Genomic DNA, 27839 nt, shown 5'->3' on the forward strand with positions numbered 1-27839 from the left:
CTGTGGTGTTTGGCGGGAGGCCTGCTTCAGGTAGAGTCATCCTCGGAGCTCTGGGTGTGGACGTGGAGCTCTGGGTGTGGACGTGGAGCTCTGGGTGTGGACGTGGAGCTCTGGGTGTGGACGTGGAGCTCTGGGTGTGGACGTGGAGCTCTGGGTGTGGACGTGGAGCTCTGGGTGTGGACGTGGAGCTCTGGGTGTGGACGTGGAGCTCTGGGTGTGGACGTGGAGCTCTGGGTGTGGACGTGGAGCTCTGGGTGTGGACGTGGAGCTCTGGGTGTGGACGTGGATTCATCCGGGGATGATGGTGGTTGTCGTCAGGAATGACGGATGCCATCACTGAGCAGGTGCCAAACAGTCAGACAGGACTCACGCTGAGCTTCAGGACGAATCTTTCGCGAGTGGGGGGGAGTGTAGCAGACAGTATAAGAGGGAACTTATACTGCCTCGCTAGAGAACTTGCTTTTCTAGTTATGTGGTAGAGTTAATTCTCTCTTGATCACACAAGTTAAGCAATGGCGAGCGTGATCTGCACTTAGGTGGGTGACCGCTACATGTTACAGTATATTTTTGATACATTGACTAACTGGTGAAAATTTGTATATTAATTATGATGAGCTGTTGTACCAACTTTGATACATTAATTTACTACAGTAAAAACCCTGATAATTGATTTACCATGCATAGTAAAAACTCAGATTTATTGATTGTTACGAGCGAATACGTAATATCCGGATTGATCTGCATTTTTGCACGCCGGGCTGATATGTGATATGTGATGTGGGTTTTTGTACTAGTTGTTGATTTGGCTATTGTGACATCATCAGTATCGCGCGGTGCTGCAGAATCAGATGATATGTGATATGGGTTTTTACATGGCATTACAGGGCTCGAAATTAAAATATGCCTGTCAGTCTGTGACTGGTTAAAAGTTTGGCGGACTGACTGACATTTGTTTTAGTCAGTCCGATGGGACTGGTTAATTTTCTAAAGCATCATTTTGGAAAATATACTTATAAAATTTTAAACACACATTTGGCATGCTTCGATCTGTAGATATCAGATGAATCTGATTCGTAAATTAATCCCACCTTTAAGTGCTACAATATTGTCTGAGGCATATGGAGTTAAATTTCATTTTGAGAACATTAACGAAATATGTTTAATTATTTATGGAAAAATGGTGAACTGGTAAAAATTTTTCTGCGGACTGTTTGAAATCTTGCCCCATCAGTCCAGCTGGACTGGTGACATAAAAAGTTAGCTTCAAGCCCTGCATTGAAATGTCATCATTGCTAGTGAAGGGCTGCAAAATTTAGGCCTATGCTCATTACTTACAGCCTTTGATCAGGGAGGGATCTCTATTGTGTCACAGAGCCTTGGTTTTTCTTGTGTTATCTGAAGGACCACCCCATTTAATCGGCCCTTACAACAAGCAAGGGGTACTGAGGACCTCTTCTAACCTGGATTCCTGAAGTGCCAGAATCAGTATTATCTTTACCTAAACCCTAACAGTGTTTTCCATTCATTTCATTTGAACAGGCCCATTTAGAATTGTAACAGGCCAGGGGGGGGGGGGGTATGGAAATTTTGGAAAATTAGACGCAAAATCCTGCATTCTGAGGCATTTCAGGGGGCAAAATGACCCTTGTTCATATGCCACTTTTTAACCTACATTTTTAAATATATACCAAAGGGTTGAACATTTTTACCTCAGACAAGTTAGTCACAGTGGTGTTAAATACACACCTTTGCGATGTTTTGACTGGAAGAAATCATGTAATGTATTCGTTCGACGCTTCATTATTTTTCACTGCCATGTGCTTCTCACGCGCAAGGTGAGAGTTTAAAATATCGTCCAATCAAAATCGCCGTTTCAAAAAGCTCTCGATAAAAACATAAACAAGGAAGAAATATGAAAGATATTTATAGCCAACCAATTGCTACCGCATACATTCTTTGCAAAGATCGATCGTGTAAATCAACATCACTGAAATTGACAACATATTATTTTTTGATTTTTTACATTTGAACCGGCCAGAAAATCGTTTGAAACGGTCAATTTGGCCGGTGGCCGGTTCTTAGGGAAAACACTGCCTAACCCTGATAAATGTAAACATCATCCATTCAGGCTAAAACAATGCCCTATTCCAAACTGAAAAGTTATATGTTTCTCCCCACATTGTGAATGCAGTGTTCGAAATTAGTTTAAAACTTGGTATAGACCACGAGTCTATGCCAAAACATGACGACATAGACCTCATCGAACTGGCATAGACCGCAACACTGAAAAGAAATATCACCCCCCCCCCCCCAAAAAAAAACATTTTCATTTACTTCTAATGTACTTAGAAAGCATGTTTTCTTTCCATTTCCATAACAGTATCCTCATTTCCTCACAACATTTATCAGATGTCGACTACCAGACTGGCTAATTGGCCTCACAAATTCTACAAAACATTTTGCAATCTCTGTATATCAACCACGAAAATTCTTTCAGCCATTAGGACTTGGTTTCTTCCTTTACTTTTGCAGTTTTCTTTAGACACAGCTACATCATTTTTAAAAGCAGAACTTTCTCCGTGTGATTCTTGACTTTCTTCGTTACATGTACTAGGCCGAGGCTTCTACTTTTTACTTTTTGCTTTAACCCTCGTTTTACCGCCATCTTGATTGCTTTCAAATGCTGTTTTGACCGAGACTGAAAAATATTTATTCAGACTTCCAATCCCAATTACAAAATTTTACTCGATGCCCAATTTTTTTCCACTTGCAAAAATGTGATTTAAATATAATCTCTAGTCGCAAAATATATTTTCTGGTCGCAATTGTGACTGTTGTACTCGCAACTTGGAGCACTGATATTGACCCCCGCCCTCATTAGAGACAAGTGACCCCCACCCTCATCAGAGACAAGATTGACCACCGCCCTCATCAGAGACAAGTGACCCCCACCCTCATCAGAGACAAGATTGACCACCGCCCTCATCAGAGACAAGATTGACCACCGCCCTCATCAGAGACAAGATTGACCACCGCCCTCATCAGAGACAAGATTGACCCCCGCCCTCATTAGAGACAAGTGATCCCCGCCCTCATCAGAGACAAGTGACCCCCACCCTCATCAGAGACAAGATTGACCACCGCCCTCATCAGAGACAAGATTGACCACCGCCCTCATCAGAGACAAGATTGACCACCGCCCTCATCAGAGACAAGATTGACCCCCGCCCTCATCAGAGACAAGTGACCCCCGCCCTCATCAGAGACAAGTGACCCCCGCCCTCATCAGAGACAAGTGATTGTAATGATAGAATTTATTTGTCACAGCAACAGTAACAAAATCCAAAAGAATGGTGTTGCTTTGTATCACTGTTTCTGAAATTCAACATTTTAAAAATGCACAATGTTATTTTCAATCTCCGCTTATAAAATTTATGCTCACGTGTCAAGTGTGACCGGTTGGCAGGGGATGCTTACTCCTCTTAGGCATCTGATCCCACCTCTGGTATTTCCAGGGGTCCATGTTTGCCCAACTTTTAATTTTGTATTCTGTATATGAGATGATATGAGATTGATCACTGTTCGTTATCTTCACCTTTATAGGAGTTATGAGATTGATCACTGTTCGTTATCTTCACATTTTCATGCTCAACAAGGTTTACCATCCTTGTTAATTTGATGCAAATAATTTGTCATACATTTGATTCACCTTTCTATTTCCATGATCCACCTTTCTATTTCCATGATCCACCTTTCTATTTCCATGATCCACCTCTTGAATTGTAGGATCACCAGACATGGAGGACTGTGTTTGGAACCCGGTGGAGTTGTTTGTAGATGTTGGAATTTTGATTGTTGAAGCAAGGACACCTGACCTCTCGCCTAAAGGTCGTAGTGAAGGTCAGCATTGCCCTCCAGCACAGGGAGTTCAAGGGGTCAAGGTCACTCCATGGCACCAGTGTGACCTTCACAGGGAGCAGGTAATGTACATTATCAAAATAATACAATTTACTCAAATCTGGCTGACATAATGACCATGAGCACCATGACTGTAAATTATCGCATCGCAAGTGTTGTCTATATACAGTAGAACATGGTTACAGTGAATATGATTATAATGAATTCATGCTTATAGTAAAACACGGTTACCGTGAACATGCTTATAATGAATTCACACTTACAGTAAAACACAGTTACATTGAACACACTTATAATGAATTCATGCTTACAGTAAAACACAGTTACAGTGAACACACTTATAATGAATTCATGATTACAGTAAAACACGGTTACAGTGAACACACTTATTATGAATTCATGCTTACAGCAGAGTTGTGGAAAACTGCCGGTCATGCCGGCAAAACCGATTAAAAATGCTTGCGACCGGTATAAACGCCATTGATGTCGGTCCAAATGACCGTCCTGGTTTTTTGTTTTTGCTTTGTTTCCTGCAAGCATCGGCACATTTTTCAGCGCAATTATCTTGTAAAAGTAAAATGCGATTGAGTAATACTTTTTTCCTTAAACAAGATCGAGGCTGATGAAAGCGTAACAAGCATGGCCGCGTGGCCCATTAAATTTACAACTGGAGCGAAACCAGGTAAAAAATGTAAACTAACAGATGAAGACAAGGTTAAATACGAAAGATCTCGACAAAGAGAATTAAACACAATTGGACAGAGGGGCGGGAATGGTTAAAATCCGATGGTGTTAAAATGGCATGCAATATTTGCATTGACAGACTGACGGCTGCATACCAAATAACCGCTTACAAAATTTTATCGCCGCCTCATTAAAATACAGGTACTCTTCTATAAGAGATCATGAGAATTCTGTTCTTAACCGAGGAGCATAGAAATGGAGACAGAGTAAATGTAATTATGAAGTATATCGATGTTTAATAAAGGAAATAAATGTTGACGTGTACTTTTTGTTTTGTTTTTTTAATTTTGTGACTTTAGATTTTGGACTGGCTTATGTTGCCTTCTTGTCAGTCCGAATGACTGGCTATCTAAAAATGTTTTCCACAACTCTGCTTACAGTAAAACACAGTTACATTGAACACACTTATAATGAATTCACACTTACAGTAAAACACGGTTACAGTGAACACACTTATAATGAATTCACACTAACATTAAAACATGGTTATAGTGAACACACTTATAATGAATTCACACTTACAGTAAAACACAGTTACAGTGAACACACTTGTAATGAATTCACACTTACAGTAAAACACAGTTACAGCAAACACACTTATAATGAATTCATGCTTACAGTAAAACATGGTTACATTGAACACACTTATAATGAATTCATGCTTACAGTAAAACACAGTTACAGCAAACACACTTATAATGAATTCACACTTACAGTAAAACACAGTTACAGCAAACACACTTATAATGAATTCATGCTTACAGTAAAACACAGTTACAGTAAACACATTTATAATGAATCCACACTTACATTAAAACACAGTTACAGTGAACACAATTATAATGAATTCAAGCATCTCGTGGGAATCTGGGTTAGAATAGGTCCTCAGTATCCCTTGCTTGTCGTAAGAGGCGACTAAATGGGGCAATCCTTCGGATGAGACCACAAAAACCGAGGTCCCGTGTCGCAGCAGATGTGGCATGATAAAGATCCTTCCCTACTCAATGGCCATAGTCGCTGAGCATAGGCCTAAATTTTGAAGTCCTTCACCGGCATTGGTGACATCTCCATATGAGTGAAATATTCTCGAGAGGAACATTAAACAATATTTAATCAATCAATCAATCAAGCTTACAGTAAAACACAATTACATTGAACACACACATTATGAATTCACACTTACAGTAAAACATGGTTACAGTTAACACAATTATAATGAATTCATGCTTACAGTAAAACACAGTTACAGTTAACACAATTATAATGAATTCACGCTTACAGTAAAACACAGTTACAGTGAACACACTTATAATGAATTCACACATACGCTTAAACATGGTTACAGTGAACACACTTAGGCCAAAAAAAAATTGTGTGTTTCCGATTAAATCTTGTAAAAAAAATAGGGTAGGCAATATGTTTTTTTTTTTTTTTTTGCTTGTATCACTGGGGAAGAAACTAATTACCTGGTCTATACATGATCATCTATATACATTTGTGAGTACTGACATAGCATTAAGTTACCAGTATTGGGTAAGATGCTAAAATAAACCAAGAACTGATAGTTTCTACTATATATGTCTGCACGTGATATAATGATTAAATTTCTACCCTTTCAGATTCGTATCTTGTTCTATTTATGTGTTTGTGGAATGTAACATTGTAATTGTATGTGTTTGTGGAATGTAACGTAATCTTTTTAAAATCCTTACAATGTCGTTGGCGGACCAGATAAAGACTTGAATCTTGTTCTATTTATCTGTTTGTGGAATGTAGCATTGTAATTGTATGTGTTTAATCCTTGCAGTGTCGTCGGGCGGACCAGATAAAGACTCAGATCCTGAAACTGTCCCGGAATCACATTCCACTGATTATCGAGGTGCTTTTGTTGCCAGACTGTGATCACGGTCGTCTGGAGGCTTGCTCTGTGGACGGGAGTGGGGTAGGCTGTAATGATGATTCTGTACTACTGGAGAGATGGGAAATTCTTCTGCAACAAAAAAGGTACTCTGTCTGTCCATCTATTTGTCATGTTGTCCATCTGTCTGTCTGTTTGTCAATGTTTGTGATGCATGTTGTGGAATTGTCTATCTTTCATTTTAGCTCACCTGAGCCGAAGGCTCAAATGAGCTTTTCTGATTAAAATTTGTCCGTTGTCTGTCATTGTCGGCATCGGTGTTAACTTTTCACATTTTCATCTTCTTCTCCAGAACCATTGGGCCAAGTTTAACTAAACTTGGCACAAAGCATCCTTGGGTGATGGGGATTAAAGTTTTTGTTTAAATAAAGGGCCATGCCCCCTTCAGAGGGGAGATAATCGCAAAAATGCAAAAATAGGGTGGGGTCATTTAAAACTTTTCTTCTTAAGAACCACTGGGCCAGAAAAGCTGACATTTACATGAAAGCTTCCTGACATAGTGCAAATTCAAATTTGTTAAAATCATGGTCCCCGACAGTGCTCTAAGTTGTGAGTAAAATGGTCGCATTTGCGACCAGAAAATATATTTTGCGACTAGATATTATATTTAAGTCGCATTTTTGCGAGTGGAAAAAAAATTGGACATCCAGTAAAATTTTGTAATCGGGATCGGAAGTCTGAATAAATTCTTTTCAGTGTCGGTCAAAACAGCGTTTGAAAGCAATCAAGATGGCAGTAAAACGGGGGTTAAAGAACTTTGGATTGATCAGTAGTAAAAAGTAGAAGCTTCGTCCTAGTACATGTAACGAAGAAAGTCCAGAATCACATGGGCAAAGTTCTGCATCAAAAGATGTAGCAGTGTCTAAAGAGAAATGCAAAAGTAAAGGAAGAACCCCAGTCCTAATGGCTGAAGGAATCTTCGTGGTTGATATACAGAGATTGCGAAATGTTTTGCAGAATTTGTGAGGCTAATCAGCCAGCAACGTCCACCATTTCTGGACACCCATTGTCCGATTTCACCACGGCCTGGTATACATCTTTCAAATGTGGAAGTGTGACTATTCACGGTAACAGTATTGGGACACGTCTTTGTCCATGACTGCATTATTAGTAGTAAGTCGAGCGGGGCAACTGTTGCTGCTAATTTTCACAAACAATTACAAACTCGGGATGTAGTGTTCTTATTGATGCTGGTACTAATTGTTCAACAAAAGATCCAACAAAAGTAGCTCTTATTTGCATAAGCAGTGAAAGCCCACTTATTGAGGACTTTAAAGAAAATCCTTGTGTGGAACGCTGGGTTTTCTTCCCCAGAAGCGTACTGTAAAATATAAAGGATGGCCCAATGCAATACAACTTTTGCCAGAGTAAATACTTGACTTGTTAGCCTCCAGCATGTTTCACAGAACATTTCTATTCAGATTAAAAATAAAACAAACAAAACGCATACATGGGTGTAGATTTTTTTCTTGAAAGATATTCAAATTAAAAAAAAATTGTAGGTCTTATTTACAAAATCTTTTACCATGGCGAGTAGAAATTTTGAGCATGGCGACTAGAAATTTGAAAATGGCGACCAGAAATATTTCTAGGTCGCCATTTTGCGACCTGATGGCAGATTTGACTTGGAGCACTGTCCAAGGGTAAGATGTGGCCACAATAGGGGATCAAATTTTTTACATGCTAATATATAGAGGAAATCTTTATAAATCTTCTTCTCAAGAACCATTGGGCCAGAGAAGTTTACATTTAATACATGAAAGCTTCCTGACATAGGAGAGATTCAAGTTTGTAAAAATCATGGCCCCTGGGGGTTGGTTGGGGTCACAATAGGGATCAAAGTTTTACATGTGAATGTATAGGAACCAAGGTTATTCCGGTGAGGGTTAGGGTGAGGGTGAGGGTGAGGGTTAGGGTGAGGGTGAGGGTGAGGGTGAGGGTGAGGGTTAGGGTGAGGGTTAGGGTGAGGGTTAGGGTTAGGGTGAGGGTTAGGGTGAGGGTGAAGGTTAGGGTTAGGGTGAGGGTGTGGGTTAGTTAGGGTGTGGGTTAGGGTGAGGGTGAGGGTGAGGGTTAGGGTGAGGGTTAGGGTGAGGGTGAAGGTTAGGGTGAGGGTTAGTTAGGGTGTGGGTTAGGGTGAGGGTTAGGGTGAGGGTGAGGGTTAGGGTGAGGGTGAGGGTTAGGGTTAGGGTTAGGGTGTGGTCCATGGGCCTCTTGTCTTCTGTACGTTAGTTACACCATTTTCGCAAATTATTTACATATTGCCCTGAAATGTCTACTAGTCAGAAATCCACCATCAGTTATAATTCCCTGAGAACACAGTTTCTACTTGTCAGAAACCCACCATCAGATATAATTCACCGAGCTCAGTGTACGCCTACATATAACTAGGTTTGACCAGATTTCAACTTTCTAGCTGTTACTATAATATATATATTTTCCTCCATAGATCTGACCGTGTGGACTCGAGCAGTGTGACCGGCCGGTTCCTGCTCCAGGCACTAAGGTCCTACCTTCACTTCTCGCAGCTCAGCTCCTGGCTAATCTCAAAAAAGGGTTGTCTTCCCCTGCAAATTGTCTACAGGTTTGTACAAAAGTCTGCTCCATTAGAGTAATCCTAGTCTTAACAATTGTTTTCTTTTACAAATTATCTACAGTTTTGTACAAAAGTTTGCTTCGCTATAGTAACCCTAGTCTTAACAATTCTTTTCTTTTACAAATTATCTACAATTTTGCACAATTGTGTATACTGTATGAATGATATATATTGATTCTACTACAAATTATCTACAGGTGTGTGCAAAATATATCGCTCATTCTGTAGCATATTCATATTTATCTGTAGAGTTAATGTTATTGAGGTCTCTGTGATTCACATTTATCTGTAGATTTAATGTTATTGAAGTCTCTCTGTGATTCACATTTATCTGTAGATTTAATGTTATTGAAGTCTCTGTGATTCACATTTATCTGTAGATTTAATGTTATTGAAGTCTCTGTGATTCACATTTATCTGTAGATGTAATGTTATTGAAGTCTCTGTGATTCACATTTATCTGTAGATTTAATGTTATTGAAGTCTCTGTGATTCACATTTATCTGTAGATTTAATGTTATTGAAGTCTCTGTGTGATTTACATTTATCTGTAGATTTAATGTTATTGAAGTCTCTGTGTGATTCACATTTATCTGTAGATGTAATGTTATTGAAGTCTCTGTGATTCACATTTATCTGTAGATTTAATGTTATTGAAGTCTCTGTGATTCACATTTATCTGTAGATTTAATGTTATTGAAGTCTCTGTGTGATTTACATTTATCTGTAGATTCAATGTTATTGAAGTCTCTGTGTGATTCACATTTATCTGTAGATGTAATGTTATTGAGGTCTCTGTGTGATTTACATTTATCTGTAGATGTAATGTTATTGACTCTGTGTGATTTACATTTATCTGTAGATTTAATGTTATTGAAGTCTCTGTGTCATTTACATTTATCTGTAGATGTAATGTTATTGAAGTCTCTGTGTGATTCACATTTATCTGTAGATGTAATGTTATTGAAGTCTCTGTGATTCACATTTATCTGTAGATGTAATGTTATTGACTCTGTGTGATTTACATTTATCTGTAGATTTAATGTTATTGAAGTCTCTGTGATTCACATTTATCTGTAGATTTAATGTTATTGAAGTCTCTGTGATTCACATTTATCTGTAGATTTAATGTTATTGAAGTCTCTGTGATTCACATTTATCTGTAGATTTAATGTTATTGAAGTCTCTCTGTGATTCACATTTATCTGTAGATTTAATGTTACTGAAGTCTCTGTGATTCACATTTATCTGTAGATTTAATGTTATTGAAGTCTCTGTGATTCACATTTATCTGTAGATTTAATGTTACTGAAGTCTCTGTGTGATTTACATTTCTCTGTAGATTTAATGTTATTGAAGTCTCTGTGATTCACATTTATCTGTAGATGTAATGTTATTGAAGTCTCTGTGATTCACATTTATCTGTAGATTTAATGTTATTGAAGTCTCTGTGATTCACATTTATCTGTAGATGTAATGTTATTGACTCTGTGTGATTCACATTTATCTGTAGATGTAATGTTATTGAAGTCTCTGTGTGATTTACATTTATCTGTAGATTTAATGTTATTGAAGTCTCTGTGATTCACATTTATCTGTAGATTTAATGTTATTGAAGTCTCTCTGTGATTTACATTTATCTGTAGATTTAATGTTATTGAAGTCTCTGTGATTCACATTTATCTGTAGATTTAATGTTACTGAAGTCTCTGTGATTCACATTTATCTGTAGATGTAATGTTATTGAAGTCTCTGTGATTCACATTTATCTGTAGATTTAATGTTATTGAAGTCTCTGTGATTCACATTTATCTGTAGATGTAATGTTATTGACTCTGTGTGATTCACATTTATCTGTAGATGTAATGTTATTGACTCTGTGTGATTTACATTTATCTGTAGATTTAATGTTATTGAAGTCTCTGTGATTCACATTTATCTGTAGATTTAATGTTATTGAAGTCTCTGTGTGATTTACATTTATCTGTAGATTTAATGTTATTGAAGTCTCTGTGTGATTTACATTTATCTGTAGATTTAATGTTATTGAAGTTTCTGTGTGATTTACATTTATCTGTAGATGTAATGTTATTGACTCTGTGTGATTCACATTTATCTGTAGATGTAATGTTATTGAAGACTGTGTGATTTACATTTCTCTGTAGATGTAATGTTATTGAAGTCTGTGTGTGATTCACATTTATCTGTAGATGTAATGTTATTGAAGTCTCTGTGTGATTTACATTTATCTGTAGATTTAATGTTATTGAGGTCTCTGTGATTTACATTTATCTGTAGATTTAATGTTATTGAAGTCTCTGTGATTCACATTTATCTGTAGATTTAATGTTATTGAAGTCTCTGTGATTCACATTTATCTGTAGATGTAATGTTATTGACTCTGTGTGATTTACATTTATCTGTAGATTTAATGTTATTGAAGTCTCTGTGTGATTTACATTTATCTGTAGAGTTAATGTTATTGAGGTCTCTGTGTGATTTACATTTATCTGTAGATTTAATGTTATTGAAGTCTCTGTGATTCACATTTATCTGTAGATTTAATGTTATTGAGGTCTCTGTGATTCACATTTATCTGTAGATTTAATGTTATTGAAGTCTCTGTGATTCACATTTATCTGTAGATTTAATGTTATTGAGGTCTCTGTGATTCACATTTATCTGTAGATTTAATGTTATTGAAGTCTCTGTGATTCACATTTATCTGTAGATTTAATGTTATTGAAGTCTCTGTGATTCACATTTATCTGTAAATTTAATGTTATTGAAGTCTCTGTGATTCACATTTATCTGTAGATGTAATGTTATTGAAGTCTCTGTGTGATTTACATTTATCTGTAGATTTAATGTTATTGAAGTCTGTGTGATTCACATTTCTCTGTAGATGTAATGTTATTGAAGTCTCTGTGATTCACATTTATCTGTAGATTTAATGTTATTGACTCTGTGTGATTCACATTTATCTGTAGATGTAATGTTATTGAAGTCTCTGTGATTCACATTTATCTGTAGATGTAATGTTATTGAAGTCTCTGTGTGATTTACAGGTTATATTCTCCGGGAGAGACGGTGGTTCCCGGCTTTACAGACACCGGTGAGATGCACAGCTTCCCTGTGGCAGATCTCGGGACTGAGAGATTGAAAGTCTCAGTTGTCTCAATGCCCAGATTAGCTGAAATCCCAAATCTCCTCTGTCAAGATGAGAAAAATGTCTCGATGAGGAAAAAAGCTAGTCCTGATCGAGACCTGAGTCCGAAGGTCATGTCTCCTACAAGCATTCTAAATAAACCTAGTTCAGATTTTGGAAATTCCAGAAGCAGTGCAAGTGTACCCAGCATTAAGCCCAGTCAATCTGTAGGAAGTGTACCCAGCATTAAGCCCAGTCTATCTGTAGGAGCATGGAGCAAGAAGACCGAGGAACTCCGTAGGACGTCTCCAGAGTTGTTTCAAGATAATGGAAACAATTTACCTGACCTCCATCAAGGAACCAGTTTAAACAGAGGGGGTCCCATAATTAGTCAGGAGTCTGGAGCAATTCCAAAACAGAGGGGACAAGGACCGAGAGGAGGGGTAGACTCTCTGACCTCCAAACCACCTGTTGTCAAGAAACTTCAGGCTCAAGTGCCTGTGGAAAGATCAGGTATAAGTCCTGATGTGTCCGAGTTAAAGATGTCATTTAAAGCCCAACCTTTGCCATTATTACCAGATGAACCACCCAATCAGAGAGATTCTGACTTTCTGGTGAGTCGCTTACCAAGTCCGAAAGTCCTGTTCACCTCAGCAGGAAAATCCACACAGACATTCTACAAAAAGCGCCATCTGGATTTGAGTTCGCCAGAATCCATTGAGGATCGTGTTCTTGCCAGTAAAATCTCAAACCTTGTCAAACCGCTGAACTCTGATGATCTAGAAAATTACCTTGCGAGTTTATCTTCACACCAGCCAGAGAAAGGACTTGGAGCCAGTCTAAGCAACATTCCCACAATGCATTGTAAATATTGTAAATTTAATGTCGGAGATGAGCCAAGCTCGTCTTTATCAAAATCTGACATAGGACAGCTGACCTCGCATGATAAATCCTCGCTCAGGCGGATTCTGCAGGAGTCGTCTGTTTCACCCGATGGAGTTAAAGCTGCTGGATGTCACTCTAGTCAAACCCCACAGACAGGTAGTCAAACCCCACAGAGAGGGAATGACTCGGACGTATCAGTTGTCTGTAATCTACAGAAGATATTGTCATCAGAATCTCAAAATCTCCACATACATACGGACAGTGTCCAACCTCATAGCTCATCCGAAACAAAGTCAAAAGAAGATAGCTGGAAATCATCCATAAAAAACAATGAAAGGCAGGACAGGCAGGTACAAGGTGCCTTGTCTCACAAACACAATGTCCAACCTCACAGCTCCTCAGAACCAAAGTTGAAAGATCACTGGAATTCATCCATAGAACACAGTGAACAACGGAACAAGCAAGTACAGAGTCTCTCATCTCACAGAGAATCCGAGGAGCACTCCTCTGTATCCAGTGAGACCTACTCGCTGTTCGATGACTTTGTTGATGATATTTGTGACCTTAGTGCTAGTGCGATGTTGAAGAGTATACCATGTGTTAATAGTAGGACAGAGATTGAATCCAAAGTGGACAAAATGCAACACGAGTCACTTACACCAACAGATGTACACATACAAAACAATTCATCAGAACCACAGTCACTTACACCACCAAGCTCACAGGCAGATCCCACTCAAAAATACCCAGATCCCACTCAGAAATACCCAGATCCCACTCAAAAATACCCAGGTCCAAGATCCAACTTTAGGAAGAGTTTTTCTGAGCCAGAAATGTTAGGTCACCAGTTGACTTTGTGTCAGTTGGATGAGTTAAAGCTTTCGCCTGATGAGAATTTGTCGGATTTAGATTCTGTGTTGTCCAAATCATTCCATGACATTTTCAGCTTGGACAAATCGTCCAGCGACTCGACTCCTACAAACAGTCTTTCAGAATCCAACGGATTCAAACATTATTGTGATATCAAATCTAGAGACGTATTTAAAGACTTGACAAAAAGTTCAACAAACTCATCCACATGTAAGAGCTCAAATAACCAAGATTTGATGATCTGTACAAACAGTGTTACAGAAGTGAATGCCCCAGACAGTCAGAATTATGATAGAATAAAGTTGGGAGGATCCGGAAGAGGTGAAATTGAGAGGAATGGATTCAAAGAGGATGAAACTGACAGTGGTGGATCAAGGAGGAGCATGTGGGAGAGGAATGAAGTTGGTGAAGAAGGATCTAAGATTATTGCTGGTGCATCCAACAGAAGTGGATCACAGAAGACCAAATCGTCACTGTGTCAACAACTCCTGAAGAAAGAACTGCAGCGCTCTTACACTAGTGTAAGTATTGTCCAGCTACACTATTGTACAGTTACACTATTGTATAGATACACTATTGTACAGTTACACTATTGTACAGCTACACTATTGTACAGCTACACTATTGTACAGCTACACTATAGTCCAGCTACACTATTGTCCAGCTACACTATTGTCCAGCTACACTATTGTATAGCTACTATTGTACAGCTACACTATAGTCCGGCTACACTATTGTACAGCTACACTATTGTACAGCTACACTATTGTACAGCTACACTATTGTACAGTTACACTATTGTACAACTACACTTTTGTACAGTTACACTATTGTACAACTACACTATTGTACAGTTACACTATTGTACAACTACACTTTTGTACAGTTACACTATTGTCGTTTTTCCCATCATGACCTCTATTTGTTCACATCATTGTCCTTGTTTGCTCACATCATGGCCTTTATTTCTTTACATTATGACCTGTTTGTTTACATCATGACCCCTGTTGTTTTTAGCTCACCTGAGCTGAAAGCTTAAGAGAAATTTTCTGATCGCCTGTTGTCCATCGTCTGTCCGTCTGTCTTTAGACTTATCACATTTTCGACTTCCTCTCCAAAACCACTGGGCCAATTTCAACCAAACTTGACAAAAAGCATCCTTGGGTGATGGGCTTTCAAGTTTGATCAAATGAAGAGCCGTGGCCCCTTCAAAGGGGAGATAATCACAAAAATGCAAAAATATGGTAGGGTCATTTCAAAATCTTCTCAAGAACCACTGGGCCACAAGAGCTGACATTTACTTGAAAGCTTTCTGACATAGTTCAGATTCAAGTTCGTTCAAATCATGGCCCCTAAGGGGGTAGGATTGGGCCACAATAGGGGATAAAAGTTTTACAGTATTCTATCTTGTGTAATTAGGAAACCTTTATGTATCAGATGCTGGTTTCTTCATTCACAGTTTACTCTGCCTTGTGTAATAATAAAAACTTCCTGTATCAGATGTTTTATTTTATGCAGGATTCGGTGGAGATTCACACTAAGTTCCCGACTCAGGAGCAGGTTCATCGCTTTCAGAGAAACCTGGAGCAGTCCTCGAACATGGTGTTCAACTCCAGCACAGGGCTACCCTCCCGATCCAGTCCGGTGAGTTTCGCTGAGTCTATAGAAGTAGTAATAGTCACCTGAGTCTATAGAAGTATAATTATCAATGTTTGTCTGATGGTTGTTTATTTCAGTCCGGTGAGTTTAAATGATTGAAATCTCATTGTTTATTTCAGTCCGGTGAGTTTAAATGATTGAAATCTCATTGTTTATTTCAGTCCAGTGAGTTTAAATGATTTAAATCTCTTTGTTTATTTCAGGCCCCTCTGAAGCGTAAGACGGTAGGGCGATTTGACTATGACAATACCCTGGTGAATTCCAGAGCCATTAAAAAGTAAGTGTTCAAGTTAAAGTTGTACTGTTGAATTCTGAAAGAGAGGAAGTATACTGATACTATAGTACCGTAATCATTTATAATAGTTCTCACCCTAACCCTAACCTATACTGATACTATAGTACCGTAATCATTTATAATAGTTCTAACCCTAACAGTGTGTAGTATAATAATCATTTATAACAGTTAGTTAAGATCTGCTAACTGTTATCTTCACCATTTTATCTAATTATGTATGAGTGGCTGATTTTGGCTGAGTAGTCTTTGTATAGATATGGGGTAGTTAGGCAGACTGTTATGTTTGTTAATGAAGGTATTGCAAAGGAAATGATATTCAAAAGCTGAGAAGTTTTAGAATGTAGAAAAAACAGAAATAGAGAAGGATATGCATACTGTACAGACAAGTAACATGACATTAGAAATTCATCATCACTCGTTACAGGAATCAAGACTTTTACTAAATGTAACCACTCGAAATTCATCATCACTCGTTACAGGAATCAAGACTTTTACTAAACGTAACCATTAGAAATTCATCATCACTCGTTACAGGAATCAAGACTTTTACTAAACGTAACCACAGAAATTCACCATCACTCGTTACAGGAATCAAGACTTTTACTGAACGTAACCACTCGAAATTCATCATCACTCGTTACAGGAATCAAGACTTTTACTAAACGTAACCACTCAAAATTCATCATCACTCGTTACAGGAATCAAGACTTTTACTAAATGTAACCACTCGAAATTCATCATCACTCGTTACAGGAATCAAGACTTTTACTAAACGTAACCATTAGAAATTCATCATCACTCGTTACAGGAATCAAGACTTTTACTAAACGTAACCACAGAAATTCATCATCACTCGTTACAGGAATCAAGACTTTTACTAAACGTAACCACTCGAAATTCATCATCACTCGTTACAGGAATCAAGACTTTTACTAAACGTAACCACTCGAAATTCATCATCACTCGTTACAGGAATCAAGACTTTTACTAAACGTAACCACAGAAATTCATAGATATTGTAGACAGCTATTCATCATAGATATTGTAGACAGCAATTCATTTCAGTTTTGTTTCAAATATAATCATAATTTTAGATATAAATTGTAAGTTTTTTGGTTACTTTGTTAATGTAATTTAGTGAATTGGTCTTGAATTTTTATGTTCCCCTAAAGATTTTGGGGGAGCATATAGTCACTGTCATGTCTGTCTGTCCGTCTGAGACTATTTCTCCCTACCCTTTCTTCAGAAACTGATATAATTGATCAGAAATGTTCCTTGAGACAAGGAATTTTGGACCAAGGTATTTCAAGGTCATTTTGGAAAGGCCAAGATCACTCAGAACATTAGAAGTTCCTTATTTGATATAAGAGTTCCCATCTCCTAAACCTTTCATCAGATATTGATCATAACTGGTCACAAATATTCCTTGAGACAGGGACTTTTGGACCAAGGTTATTTCAGACAGGTGAAGGTCACTCAGAACATATCAGAACATATACCTTATGTAAGTATATACTAGGCGTTTTTTTTTTTTTTTTGTTTCAACAGTTTCGAACTGGTGTTAATCATATATCACACAAATAAGTAATAGGTAAATGGCTTTCAGACAAAGTTCACTCAAGGTCATTTTCTAAAGGTCAATGTCACTCAGAACATACACTACATATGTAAAAAAAAATTTATTTCAACAATATTTCATCAGTTGTAAATGAGCTTTTGGACCAAGGTCTCTCAAAGTCATTTTGGAAAGGTTAAGGTCACACATAATGTATAACTGATAAAGTGTGTCTTATTTTAAGTTTTTGAACAGGTATTGATCATTTATCATAGAAATAAGTAATAGGGAAATGTCTTTCAGAGAAAGGTCACTCAAGATCATTTAGTAAAGGTCAACATCACTAGGTCTACACCTTCTATATGAAAAAGAAACCACAATCTGCTTTTATTGTTATTTTGATATTTTGTGTAGAGAAACTTGAAGTAAAGATAATGCTTTATGCAAAGAAAACAGAAATAGAGACCTAAAACTTATAGAGAGACAAACTCTACGAAAACAAATCTACAAACAGACGGATCTAATACAATGTTCACCCTCTGTTTATGGTCTCAGAAAAATCACTGCTGTCCTTGATTTTGTCCACAGTGCTCTATCCTGCTCCAAACTGACCTTGGATTCTGAAAGTTCGAGGTCAGCTGTCACACCTGACCAGTCACGCATTCTGAGTACGTCTGCACCCGCCTCCACCAACTGCCTGCTGGGAAACTTTGAGGTAAATTGTTGATTAAAGGAAAATTTATTTGATTCAGGTTTTAATTTTACATGTTTAATGAAGAAACTGTAAACTATCTGAATTTCATGCTGAAAGATTTCTTCGGTGGTATTTTATTGCCAAATTAAATATATACATCTACATTGTTTAGAAATATCATTTCAGGGTTAGATTTAGTCAGGGTTAGGGTCAGGGTTAGATTTAATCAGGGTTAGGGTCAAGGTTAGATTTAGTCAGGGTTAGATTTAGTCAGGGTCAGGGTCAAGGTTAGATTTAGTCAGGGTTAGATTTAGTCAGGGTTAGGGTCAGGGTTAGATTTAGCCAGGGTTAGGGTCAGGGTTAGATTTAGTCAGGGTTAGGGTCAAGGTTAGATTTAGTCAGGGTTAGGGTCAGGGTTAGATTTAGTCAGGGTTAGGGTCAAGGTTAGATTTAGTCAGGGTTAGGGTCAGGGTTAGATTTAGTCAGGGTTAGGGTCAGATTTAGTCAGGGTCAGATTTAGTCCAGTATTTAGAAGAGTTCTGTAAATCAACATTTCTTCCCAACAATTAAAATTCGAGTCTGTGATTTAACAACTAAAATTCGAGTCTGTGATTTAACAACTAAACTTCGAGTCTGATTTAACAACTAAAATTCGAGTCTGTGATTTAACAACTAAAATTCGAGTCTGTGATTTAACAACGAAAGTTGGAGTCTGTGATTTAACAACTAAAATTCGAGTCTGTGATTTAACAACTAAAGTTGGAGTCCGTGATTTAACAACTAAAATTCAAGTCCGTGATTTTGTATCTGATGTTCTATTTTAAGGAGTCGTTGTTGAAGTTTTAGTCTGTGATTTTGTATCTGATGTTCTATTTTAAGGAGTCGGTGTTAAAATTCGAGTTCATGATTTTGTATCTGATGTTCTATTTTATGGAGTTGGTGTTAAAATTCGAGTCCGTGATTTTGTATCTGATGTTCTATTTTAAGGAGTCGGTGTTGAAATTCGAGTCCGTGATTTTGTATCTGATGTTCTATTTAACTAAAATTCGAGTCCGTGATTTTGTATCTGATGTTCTATTTTTAGGAGTCGGTGTTGAATGGCCGTATTGAGCCAATCGGAGTGGTGGATGGATTTACATGTGACATCGGGGCAGGTGGATCCTTCTGTCCCAAACATGTGTCACTTCCTGTCACTGCCTACTTCTTCCAATTGTCAGATGACAATGCCCCATCACCTTATCTTGTAAGTCTTAACTGTCAGATGACAACGCCCTGTCACCTTATCTTGTAAGTCTTAACTGTCAGATGACAACACCCTGTCATCTTGTAAGTCTTAACTGTCAGATGACAAAGCCCTGTCATCTTGTAAGTCTTAACTGTCAGATGACAATAGACACTGCCCTGTCACCTTGTAAGTCTTAACTGTCAGATTACAATAGACACTGCCCTGTCACCTTGTAAGTCTTAACAGTCAGATGACAATAGACACTGCCCTGTCACCTTGTAAGTCTTAACTGTCAGATGACAATAGACACTGCCCTGTCACCTTGTAAGTCTTAACTGTCAGATGACAATAGACACTGCCCTGTCACCTTGTAAGTCTTAACAGTCAGATTACAATAGACACTGCCCTGTCATCTTATAAGTCTTAACTGTCAGATTACAATAGACACTGCCCTGTCACCTTGTAAGTCTTAACTGTCAGATGACAACGCCCTGTCATCTTGTAAGTCTTAACTGTCAGATTACAATAGACACTGCCCTGTCACCTTGTAAGTCTTAACTGTCAAATGACAATAGACACTGCCCTGTCACCTTGTAAGTCTTAACTGTCAGATGACAATAGACACTACCCTGTCACCTTGTAAGTCTTAACTGTCAGATGACAATAGACACTGCCCTGTCACCTTGTAAGTCTTAACTGTCAGATTACAATAGACACTGCCCTGTCACCTTGTAAGTCTTAACTGTCAGATTACACTAGACACTGCCCTGTCACCTTGTAAGTCTTAACTGTCAGATTACACTAGACACTGCCCTGTCACCTTGTAATTCTTAACTGTCAGATGACACTAGACACTGCCCTGTCACCTTGTAAGTCTTAACTGTCAGATGACAATAGACACTGCCCTGTCATCTTGTAAGTCTTAACTGTCAGATTACACTAGACACTGCCCTGTAACCTTGTAAGTCTTAACTGTCAGATTACACTAGACACTGCCCTGTAACCTTGTAAGTCTTAACTGTCAGATGACAATAGACACTGCCCTGTCACCTTGTAAGTCTTAACTGTCAGATGACAATAGACACTGCCCTGTCACCTTGTAAGTCTTAACTGTCAGATGACAATAGACACTGCCCTGTCATCTTGTAAGTCTTAACTGTCAGATGACAATAGACACTGCCCTGTCACCTTGTAAGTCTTAACTGTCAGATGACAATAGACACTGCCCTGTCACCTTGTAAGTCTTAACTGTCAGATGACAATAGATACTGCCCTGTCACCTTGTAAGTCTTAACTGTCAGATTACACTAGACACTGCCCTGTCACCTTGTAAGTCTTAACTGTCAGATTACAATAGACACTGCCCTGTCACTTTATGTAGTAATGTTTGTGACCAGCTCTGATTACTATCAATGAACTTGTAGCTGATACATGTAGGTGAGATATTTCTGATTACTATCAATGAACTTGTAGCTGATACATGTAGGTGATATATTTTTCTGTATGAGAAATCCTATCCAGATTTGTGCTTTCCTTGAAACACATGTTCTTGTCTGAAATCCACTACCTATGCACAGTGCTAAATAAATTTTGAATGGATAAAATTGTTTTTGAGGATTTTTGAATTTATTTTCAGGGTCATATTAATTTGGAAAATTTAGGGAAGAAAGGATACCACATACCAAAGTGTGGCACAGTACAAGTAGTAAGTATTGAGAACAGTGTGACACAGTACAAGTAGTAAGTATTGAGTACAGTGTGACACAGTACAAGTAGTAAGTATTGATAACAGTGTGACACAGTACAAGTAGTAAGTATTGAGAACAGTGTGACACAGTACAAGTAGTAAGTATTGAGTACAGTGTGACACAGTACAAGTAGTAAGTATTGAGAACAGTGTGACACAGTACAAGTAGTAAGTATTGATAACAGTGTGACACAGTACAAGTAGTAAGTATTGAGAACAGTGTGACACAGTACAAGTAGTAAGTATTGAGAACAGTGTGACACAGTACAAGTAGTAAGTATTGATAACAGTGTGACACAGTACAAGTAGTAAGTATTGAGTACAGTGTTTCTGTGCATGGACAGGTAGAGAATTAAGAATGACCTTTACATAGTTATATATGTTCATTAAATGACTACAAGTGTAAAAAGACTGAAAACATTTTATTAGGGCCCTACATCAAAGGATTCCCTATAGTAAATATTGCCCAATTGTCTGTCTGCCCTAAATATAGGTAGATAAGCTGAGATGAGCAGCGGAAACCCTTACAGATTTCAAGGTTGAAGGTCAGATGTCACAGTAATGATTAGGATTAAGCTAATGTTGGTCAAAAGCTCTGCCAATCTTGTGTTGCCCCATGTTGTGTAAAAGTAACTACCAATGAAGCTTTATCTTACCTTAGAAACAGAGTATTTTTTCAATTAACTTTATTATTGAGACAAAAACTATAGATTTTATAGACTAAGTGTCAAAAGTCAAGGTTATGAGGAGAATTATGATTTAGGGTCATGACATTCTAACTTTAGTCAACGTTTGAACATAAGGTGGCATACACGTATTTGTTGGGGAAGGTAGATGATGGTAAAGAAAAATACTTGTAGATTTTGAACCACAAACTCAAAAGGTCAAAGGACCCAAACAGAAACTCCTGATTCCGCCTACATTTTCCATTGACATTATTTAAAACTATTGCAAATTTTCACACTTTAGTTTTGTCTAATTTCAAGAAAAATGCATTATCAAATGATTTATAAGTTTGATGTAAGTGTCAATTGATTAGATACTCTTAATTATAACACATTTTGTTACTGGGGTGATATACTTTGACCACTAAAATTATGCTCTGAACATTTTAAACCATATGTTCAACTGATGTAATATTGTCCTCATGTTCAACTGATGTAATATTGTCCTCATGTTCAACTGATGTAATATTGTCCTCATGAGACAATTTTAAATCTTGATCATTGTGATTGGTCTTTTTCAATTTGAAATTTGTAAATTGTTGACCATTTTTGACATTTTTTACTCTAGTGAATCAACAAATCCTTTGGACTGAATTTTAGATAACATTCTAAACGATTTTTTGGTGGGATGGGGGAGGTATGTTTTAAAAAGTTATCCATTGATTTCTATCGATTCGATATATCCCTGTGAACTCAAAATAAAGGACACCACAGAGTCGTCCATTTCTGCTTCATACATAGATATTTTATTGGAAATAGATATTAACGGCAAACTGACAACTCAACTGTATGACAAACGGGATGATTTCAGCTTCTCCATCGTCAACTTCCCACATTTATGTAGCAATATTCCATTATCACCTGCATATTGTGTGTATATATATTGACTGATTCGATACGCAAAACTTTGAATGTTCTGTGAATGATAAGTTTTTAAATGAATGCAGGCTACTGACAAACAAGTCTTGTATAAAATCAGCATTTCACAAATTTTATGGTCGTTATTATGATGTAGTTTGCCAATAACACCTATCATTGGGTCAAATACTGTTTCGTACCAATTGTTAGGATCTTTTTGGCACACTTAACTACAGATAACTCCATTTACATGAATGAAATATAGGTCTCACGGCAGGTGTGACTGGTCGACCAGGGATGCTTAGCCCTCCTAGGCACCTGATCCCACCTCTGGTATATTCAGGGGTCCATGTTTGCCCAACTCTCTATTTTGTATTGTTTATAGGAGTTATGAGATTGATCACTGTTCGTTGTCTTTACCTTTCACAGTAAAATATATGAGCTATACCACAATTATAGAGTTATCTCTCTTTTTATCAACAAATATCAATTTAATGAACATTCATGTGAAATAATTATCAACAAATATCATTTAATGAACATTCATGTGAAATAATTATGCAGACTGAAAAATGAGGTTGAATGTCATAAACTTTGAAAATTGTTTTAAAGGTAGGCGATGAAATAATACTATCGTTCGTACTCCTTGTATTACAGATAAGTGCCTGCCGCAGGGCCCTGTATGACTTTATCAGGATTTTTGTTTGTAAACATATCATTAAAAGCATGTATCTGTGGTGTAGATGCCAACTATTATAATTCCCTTTATTTATTTTCCTAAACAGACTTTATTCAACCCCAACAAGACGGTCATCAAAATGTTTGTTGTCATGTATGATCTCAGTGATATGCCCCCACAGTGTCAAACATTCCTGCGACAGAGAACTGTGTATATGCCAGTGGAAGAAAACAGCTCACAGCCATCATATCTCAGATACCTCATTCATCTCAGGTGAGATTTTTATCTCAGGTACCTCATATATCTCGAATGAGATTTTATCTCAGGTACCTCATTCCTCTCAGGTGAGATTTTATCTCAGGTACCTCATATATCTCGAATGAGATTTTATCTTGGGTACCTCATTCATTTCAAGTGCGATTTTTTCTCCAATACCTCATTCATTTTAATAGATTGGATTTTATCCAAATATCCATATTGGATGATTTTTTTTTTTATCTCGGGTACATATACCTCATCCATCTCGGGTTATCTCATACATTTTATACAAGTAAACAAATTGTTTTCTTTATCATTTTTTGTTCTTGGTTATTGGATTCCATGACAGAAATCCTACCTTTTTGCTGATATTTTTTATTCAAGACTTCCACGGTCCGAGACTAAAATATTCGATCACGAAGATGAGGTTTCCTATACTACACTTGGATTAACTCATGAAGGATAATAATGATCCAGATGAAGTGAAATCTTGAATGAAATAAATGATCCAGATGAAGTGAAAGCTAGAATGAAATAAATGATCAAGATGAAGTGAAAGCTTGAATGAAATAAATGATCAAAATGAAGTGAAAGCTTGAATGAAATAAATGATCAAGATGAAGTGAAAGCTTGAATGAAATAAAATGATCAAGATGCTGATTAATTGTAGATTGTACACCTGAAGTTGCAAATTTTATTAACATGGCAGTTTAGGGTGGGGCTTAGTTTAGTGCTAGACAGCGAATCTTATCTCCGAGTTCACTTCAAAGTCTAGGGTGAGGCTTAGTCAAGTCCTAGACAACAAATCTTGTCTCCTAGTTCACTTCAAAGTATAGAGTGAGGCTTAGTCGAGTTCTAGACAATGAATCTTGTCTCCTAGTTCACTTCAAAGTATAGAGTGAGGCTTAGTCGAGTTCTAGACAATGAATCTTGTCTCCGTGTTCACTTCACAGTATAGAGTGAGGCTTAGTCGAGTTCTAGACAATGAATCTTGTCTCCGTGTTCACTTCACAGTATAGAGTGAGGCTTAGTCGAGTTCTAGACAATGAATCTTGTCTCCGTGTTCACTTCACAGTATAGAGTGAGGCTTAGTCGAGTTCTAGACAATGAATCTTGTCTCCGTGTTCACTTCACAGTATAGAGTGAGGCTTAGTCGAGTTCTAGACAATGAATCTTGTCTCCGTGTTCACTTCACAGTATAGGGTGAGGCTTAGTCGAGTTCTAGACAATGAATCTTGTCTCCGTGTTAATATAGAGTGAGGTTTAGTCGAGTTCTAGACAATGAATCTTGTCTCCGTGTTAATATAGAGTGAGGCTTAGTCGAGTTCTAGACAATGAATCTTGTCTCCGTGTTCACTTCACAGTATAGGGTGAGGCTTAGTCGAGTTCTAGACAATGAATCTTGTCTCCGTGTTAATATAGAGTGAGGCTTAGTCGAGTTCTAGACAATGAATCTTGTCTCTGTGTTAATATAGAGTGAGGCTTAGTCGAGTTCTAGACAATGAATCTTGTCTCCGTGTTAATATAGAGTGAGGCTTAGTCGAGTTCTAGACAATGAATCTTGTCTCCGTGTTAGAGTGAGGCTTAGTCGAGTTCTAGACAATGAATCTTGTCTCCGTGTTAATATAGAGTGAGGCTTAGTCGAGTTCTAGACAATGAATCTTGTCTCCGTGTTAGAGTGAGGCTTAGTCGAGTTCTAGACAATGAATCTTGTCTCCGTGTTAATATAGAGTGAGGCTTAGTCGAGTTCTAGACAATGAATCTTGTCTCCGTGTTAGAGTGAGGCTTAGTCGAGTTCTAGACAATGAATCTCCGTGTTAATATAGAGTGAGGCTTAGTCGAGTTCTAGACAATGAATCTCCGTGTTAATATAGAGTGAGGCTTAGTCGAGTTCTAGACAATGAATCTCCGTGTTAATATCTTTGTATTTCTGTTTTAGGTTTGCTAGTTCAAAATCAGGAAAGCTCTTCCTCCACACAGACATCCGAGTTTTGTTTGCCAGAGACAAGTTTGAGTTTGATCCGAATGTCGCCAAGTACGAGTTACGATCCTTTACTGAGGCCCCATCCAACCCAAAGTTTTCACCGCGGAGGTGATGACGGCGATACCTAGGTCAATTCTAGGTCACATTCAGATCATTGCTATGTTTTCAGGCCCGTAACCACGATTTTTTATTCAGATCATTGCTATGTTTTCAGGCTCAGGACCACGATTTTTTTCTGGGGGGATGCAAGTATCGTAGAAGTGAAATTTTTAGCAAAACCCAAATTTAGCGATATCTCCATAAAAATGGGTTTATATACATGTATGTATTTAGCAAAAGCTGGACTGCATTAAAGATCGGGGAGGGTAAGATCATAGATAATGATTTCTGAGTAGAAAAATGGGGGAGGGTAAGATCATAGATAATGATTTCTGAGTAGAGAAATGGGGGAAGGGGGGGGGTGTAAGGGTAAGCTCATAGATAATGATTTCTGACACGTAAAATATATCAAACTGGGTAAAGAATTGTGATGGGGGGAGATCATAGATAATGATTTCCAACAGGGTAAAACATCGTTTTCTGATAATGCTTTGGTTTAAGTAATTTTACGGGCTTGATTTTATCTAACGTAGATTTCAATACTGTTTAAGGGGCGAGATCAAAAGATCGATGTCGGATTAAAATCAAAATTTTAATAGTTGTAGGGAGAACAAAATCTCCCGTAAATTTCTGTCATCAGACATGAATTACACTTCAGTGGAAAAAGAAAAAAGACATTTAAGCGATTGTTAAAAACCACATAATAATATTACATCTTAAAGAACATTTGATAGTTTTAATGTGCACTTTCATTTATGAATAAATAGTAAAAACGGTACACAGGGTGTTACTCATAATGGTGTTTTTACTCGTTAATTGCATTCATAATATTTAGTTTTTAAAGGTGAAAACTATGTGAAATAAGTTTTTTGTCAGACATTGAACTTTTGATCTCGCCCCTAAGTCGGTTATACATGCAGCTTAAATATACACACTAAAGGTACTAGTTTCCATGGTAACACATTTTGTCATGATCTGAGAGTTTATACCATATTCAGTGGAAATCTTGCAAAATTGTGGAGGTTTTGTAAATTATTGACGGATATTTGCGACCATGATTGAAAAAAGCACAGTTGTATTATTATGATGGCTGTATTGAGATTTTTATTGAAGTCAAATATACATGAAAGGTAAATCTAGGTCCTTTATGACTACTGTAGGTCATTGCTTGTAATATATTACATTTTATTGTGAAACATACGACAGGAATGATTCGTTTATGTATGATTTATGAGTGTATACAAGTTAATCTGATTCTAATTGTTACCTAGCAACAAGCGGGGTTACAGAATTGCGACGATGAGGAGGTATTTTTGTTATCCAAGTCCACCACCCTGCAGTGCTGCAGAATCAAACACTGTTCATGATCCCCGTCACAGTAATAAGTTTATTGACTTGAGTTGACATGAAGACTTGGATTTTTTTCTTCTGTTTTCGGATTATTTCAGATTTTAGTGTGTAGTGTTGAGACATGATATTTATTGTTAATGAATGATGTATGATGACTCTATAAACTTACTTCTATAAATATTTAAATGTATTTACTTTTATTTTCATCAGCTGATTTCAAACCGAAACGTACAAACACTCCGAGTGTGAAATTTCAATACTCCGATGGTTTGCACTAAACCGGAAGAAGAACATTGAGCACAAACAAACGAGAAATGAACATTGAGCACAAACAAACGAGAGATGTGGTCAAGTGGATGTTTATTGGCTTCCTCGTTGTAGAAAACTAAAATACAAATAAAACATTCATAACCACTCAGTACATGTAAGAAACTATAGTATATGCCATTCTAACACTTCATAGGGGCAGACCATGATTTACACTTCATAAGGGCAGACCATGATTTACACTTCATAAGGGCAGACCATGATTTACACTTCATAAGGGCAGACCATGATTTACACTTCATAAGGGCAGACCATGATTTACACTTCATAGGGGCAGACCATGATTTACACTTCATAGGGGCAGACCA

The 27839-nt window shown here is 37.5% G+C and overlaps 1 protein-coding gene across 2 annotated transcripts in view; it reads left to right on the plus strand.

The window, feature by feature from the left end:
• LOC125667403 (atos homolog protein A-like) overlaps positions 1–27390 on the plus strand; it is a 29705-nt gene extending 2315 nt beyond the window's left edge. Inside the window, exons 2-12 of one of the 2 annotated variants that reach the window (XM_048900901.2) lie at positions 3787–3980; positions 6470–6666; positions 9027–9161; positions 12242–14597; positions 15595–15720; positions 15939–16012; positions 18174–18300; positions 19364–19522; positions 21141–21209; positions 23620–23786; positions 25711–27390. In XM_048900901.2, the coding sequence (XP_048756858.2) occupies positions 3787–3980; positions 6470–6666; positions 9027–9161; positions 12242–14597; positions 15595–15720; positions 15939–16012; positions 18174–18300; positions 19364–19522; positions 21141–21209; positions 23620–23786; positions 25711–25867 (3761 nt within the window). In that variant the 3' untranslated portion in view covers positions 25868–27390. Of the gene's footprint in view, positions 1–3786; positions 3981–6469; positions 6667–9026; positions 9162–12241; positions 14598–15594; positions 15721–15938; positions 16139–16389; positions 17124–18173; positions 18301–19363; positions 19523–21140; positions 21210–23619; positions 23787–25710 lie in introns of those variants that run through there. The other variant, XR_008797873.1, reaches the window with a different exon arrangement.
• The last annotated feature ends 449 nt before the right edge of the window (positions 27391–27839 follow it).

The sequence above is a fragment of the Ostrea edulis genome, chromosome 8 (assembly GCF_947568905.1).
Source record: "Ostrea edulis chromosome 8, xbOstEdul1.1, whole genome shotgun sequence".
NCBI lineage: Eukaryota > Metazoa > Mollusca > Bivalvia > Ostreida > Ostreidae > Ostrea > Ostrea edulis.